Genomic DNA, 4,823 nt, shown 5'->3' with positions numbered 1-4,823 from the left:
CTACCCCTTCATCATATATACTCTAATGTTTGCAACAATTTGAGGACATAACTCTAAAATTGTCCGCTAACTGTATGTCTTGACCTCCAAATTATTGTTCTTGTTTGCTTCCTTGAAATGTTGATTGTTGTGTGATAAGAATGTTGGAGGCCATCAATGTTTTGTCCACTAACTCTAAAATTTTGTATTCTATTTCACTATGAAGCTAGAATGGATATTGATTCGAACAATAATTTATTCAATGGGAGTGACGAAGTTGAAGAACAAGATAACACACTTTCATTTAATGAGAGTGGTGAAGTTGAAGAACCTAAGAAAGGAATGTGTTTTACCTCAAAGGAAGAGGTGTACGCATTTTATGCAAAATAAGTGAAACACTCGAGATTTGCTATAGCTTATAGAACACAAAATCTAACAAGTGATGGGGAAGTAAAGTACTTTGGAATTCAATGTACTTGGGCGTGGAACAGGACAAAAAGATCAGAAATAAATCCCTTGGAACCATCTTTGTCATCAAATATTGATTGTAAAGCAAGGGTAAGAGCCAGTCTACAAAAGGATGGAACATATAAGTTAACCACAGTTATGCTTGAGCACACTCATGATTTGGTTGCTACTGACTCACGGCATTTTGCAATGAATAAGAGGATTCTTACTCCAGTGAAGAAGAGACTAGAAGTTGACGATGTAGTAGGGATTGGTGTGGCTAAGAATTTTCATTCCATAGTTGTTGAAGGGGGAGGGATACAAGGCATTAACATTTAATGAACGAGATGCAAGGAATTATATTGAGAATGCTAGAAGGTTGAGACTTGGGGTAGGAGACGCCGAATCAGTTACACATTATTTTCATAAAATGCAACAACAAAAATCAAACTTCTACTCGGCAATTGACCTTGATGAAGATGGTCGCATGTGCAACTTGTTTTGGGTGGATGCAAGGAGTAGGGCAGTTTATAAAGCATTTAGGGATGTTGTCTCGTTTGACACAACCTATTTGACAAACAAATATGATATGCCGTTTACACCGTTTGTAGGAGTGAATCACCATGGATAGTCAATTTTGTTTGCTTGTGGGTTGTTATCTAATGAGAACACTGAGACATTTGTTTGGCTATTCAAAAAATGGTTAAGTTGCATGTCAGATGCTCACCCAAAAGCTATAATAACTGACCAGTGCAAAGCTATGAAAAATGCCATAAAAATTGTCTTCCCACAGGTTCGACATCATTGGTGCTTATGGCATATAATAAAGAAAATTCCAAAGAAACTAAGAGGATATTCGCAATATGAATCCATAAAGGTTGCTTTGCAAAATGCTGTTTATGATTCATTTACAAAATATGAATTTGAGGAAAACTGGCACGCAATGGTTTCAAAATTCAATCTCAATGATAACGAGTGGTTGGGGATGGGGATGTTATACCGTGAGCAACATAGGTGGATTCCTGCCTATGTTAAAGACGTATTTTGGGCTGGCATGTCAACTACACAATGAAGTGAAAGCATGAATGTATTTTTTGATGGATATGTGGACTCCACGACTACCTTAAAGCAATTTGTTGAGCAGTATGACAATGCCTTGAAAAGTAAGGTTGAGAAGGAGACAAAAGCAGATTTTAAATCTCGTAACCAATTGTATGATTGCTTAACGGTGTATCATTTTGAGAAGCAATTTCGTGCAGCCTATACAAATTCAAAATTTAAAGAAGTTCAAGTAGAAATGAAGCATCCAGTGTACTGTCAGCCGAATCTTGTCAAAAATGAGGGATCAATTTGTACCTATCATGTGAGAGAGGCTATTCTTTTGGGTGAGGGTATGAAGAAATTTGAATTTGTTCTATACTGTAATTCAAGTGAATGTGAGCTCCAATGTATGTATCAGTTGTTTGAGTCTAGAGGTATCATGTGTGCTCACTCACTTAGTGTGCTCATTGAGAGGTCCATATATGAGGTGCCAAATAAATACATTGTTGACAGATGGAGAACATATTTGGAAAGATGGTACACATGCATTCCAACATCATGTACTAACTTCGGGCATGCTCTAAATCCAAAATTGCATGATAACTATCACAAGACGTTGGATGAGATCCTAGAACTTGCCACCAATGATGATGGTAAACACAAAGTGATTCACTTGGGTTGATGGAAATCAATGATTGAGTGAGAGTAATTGAATCGGGCAGTGCGAGTAGCGTGCCATGTATTAGTACTGTACCACATTCTAGTAATATTGTACCACCTTCCCATACTTTACCGAGAAGCCCGCCTGGTCTGAATACTACAAAAGCCAGCATCACTCGCACGGTACTCAGTCCGTTGGTTGCTCGCCGAAGAGGATGTCCATGTACGAAACGGAAGGTTAGCAAGGTTGATGAAATAGTGAATCGGTTAAAGGGAAAGAATAAGAAGACCACTCCCATACAGGTAAATTATTAAATTCGCAGTAGATATGTAAATTTAAGAAATTTTTTAACTTAAAATATTCACCAATGTGTGTTATTATAGGCTCGCAAGGTGCGTAAAGGTGAACCCTATAAGTTAAACTTCACTTCTACGGGAGGCGTGCAAGACACTAGGTATGAACTGGTACGTGTTAAAATATTTATGTTGTGCATTTATAGTTTAATGCTTAACGTTAAAATATTTAGGTTGTGGATTTTTAGTTTGTGGATTTATAGTTTAATGCTTGAAATTAGTAATCAAATTGTGTTAATATTTGATGATAAGGTGCCACAAGATCAACCTTATTATTTTCCTTCTATGGTTCGCACAGAAAACAGTATGTATGTACCGGTATGTGTTGAAAGGATTTAATATATTGCACTTTGTTTATTGTGGGTTTTTATTTTAATGCTTAAAATTACTAATAAAATTGTGTTACTATTTAATGATAAGGTGCCACATGATCAACCTTACTATTTTCCTTCCATGGTTGGCACACAAGACAATATGTTTGCTCTGGTACGTGTTGAATATATGAGTAGGCATATTTTAATGATGAATTAAATTTTATATTAGTCAATATGTATGTGGATAATATTTGTAATATTTACTTTGTTTATAGGCCCGGGTTAGCCCAACGCAAATGACAAACAATATTAGAAGCACGTCTCATAATCAAGATTGGTCAACAATATAAGCAGTCAAAGTGCGACAGTAGCATCACAATTTGTTGACTTGAATGCACATGCCGATCCAAATGTCCCTTTTTTTTTTTTAAGTTTCGCAATAGGAAATGTATGACATTTGTATGTACTTCGGATAGTTTGGTATTCAAAGTAAGGTGTTTTGAGTATATAACAGTGTTGATTTGAGCATTTAACAGTGTTGATTGGAGCATTTAACAGTGTTGATTTCACAACATTTACAAAATATGTTTGATTTGAGAACATTTAACAGTGTTGTATTAAGTATTTAACAGTGTTGAAATATAGGAGGATGAAAATTTTGTTCTTGAAATATGGTTACTGTTGGTTTTTTTATACTGGTTTTTGTTATGGTTACCGCTGGTTTCTGGTTCATCTTTCATAGTTCCTTCAGTGCATATCTCAACAAAAGGCAGAGTCTGAACTACCCTGACTTGATCATTCTCACCCAAGCATCAAAATTACAAAAACACATGTCAGTATCAAATAGAATTTATAGTCCTCAGAAAATTCCAATATTGATTCTTCACAGCCTTCTTCTTTATGGGTCTCATTTTATATATAGGTATATGCTTTGTAAGATTCATCATTTATCTATTGAGAATTAACTTAACAAATTACACTTTGAAGAACAAGTTGAAACTTTTGTAATCTACAGGATTTACAAAATTCATGAATGGAAGAAAATCAGCATATATATACTTAATTGAAGAAATAAATTAATAGACAAATTGTAAGATTCATCATTCAACAAAATCCAAGATGTAGTGCTGGAATCCCAGAGCTATTGCCTCAGCTGTTTTCAAATGGAAAAATTGACAGAAATGAGCAAAAACTCAAGAACAAATTTTTTCATCCTCCTGGTTTCTGGAAGGCTTACATTCATTACTATCCTATGAAATCAATTCAATCCAAACTCATCCACATACAACACAGAACATATAAGTTAAGTCATTTACATCATTTACAAAATATATTAATGCCATTTCCCAAAACCTAACTAAGTCATTTACATCATTAAGTCCAAAAACATACAAATTACAAAACAAGTTTTTCATTACATCCATGAAATCCCTAGAACGAAAGAGAGTCAGTCATTTACATGATGAAGTGCACACAAAAACAAAAAAACAAAACACAATTACATAAATCATTGCCTTGAAGTTCTTTTCCATCCTTTGAATCCTTCTACTATGCTCATGAATTTCATTTTCCATCTCACCAAGCCTTGTCCTTAGATTGTTTAATTCTTCTGTTCTTATTATTTTCCAAGGTCCAACATTGGAACGAACTGTGGAGCTAGTGTTGTCATCATCCTCATCTGCGAATTTGAAATAATTACAGTGTTCCTTGTGACTCTACAATGCATAAGAAGTAGTCAATCAAATAACTGAATTAACTTTGTACATAGTAAAAGATCAATTTCTACAATACATACATACATATTTCAATGGACAAACAAAGAATAAACGTCCTTGGTTTCCATTCTCATTCATTCGTACAATATACATCGATGTTTTTTTTTTTTGGATGGGTAAGTCATAAATTAAAGACAAAAAACTTACACATTTACAAGGGGCATACCCAGGTAATACAATAAAACCTCACGCCCCCCAAAAGTGGGGGGACTAAAACAAATAAAAATAACTAAATATAACAACACTACAACAT

At 34.6% G+C, this 4,823-nt stretch overlaps 1 protein-coding gene across 1 annotated transcript; it reads left to right on the top strand.

Annotated features, from left to right (window-relative positions):
• The first annotated feature begins 1,507 nt into the window (after nucleotides 1-1,507).
• On the top strand, nucleotides 1,508-3,465 carry LOC114287098 (protein FAR1-RELATED SEQUENCE 6). Its single transcript, XM_082905002.1, has 6 exons — nucleotides 1,508-2,004; nucleotides 2,190-2,430; nucleotides 2,512-2,582; nucleotides 2,734-2,799; nucleotides 2,902-2,967; nucleotides 3,071-3,465. Exons 1-6 carry the CDS (start codon nucleotides 1,508-1,510, stop codon nucleotides 3,093-3,095), a joined length of 966 nt encoding a protein of 321 aa, XP_082761128.1. The 3' UTR covers nucleotides 3,096-3,465.
• Nucleotides 3,466-4,823: the final 1,358 nt, after the last annotated feature.

Source organism: Camellia sinensis, chromosome 14, assembly GCF_055761805.1.
Source record: "Camellia sinensis isolate YWXY chromosome 14, ASM5576180v1, whole genome shotgun sequence".
NCBI classification, from domain to species: Eukaryota; Viridiplantae; Streptophyta; class Magnoliopsida; order Ericales; family Theaceae; genus Camellia; species Camellia sinensis.
This window is presented reverse-complemented; position numbering and strand designations above follow the sequence as displayed.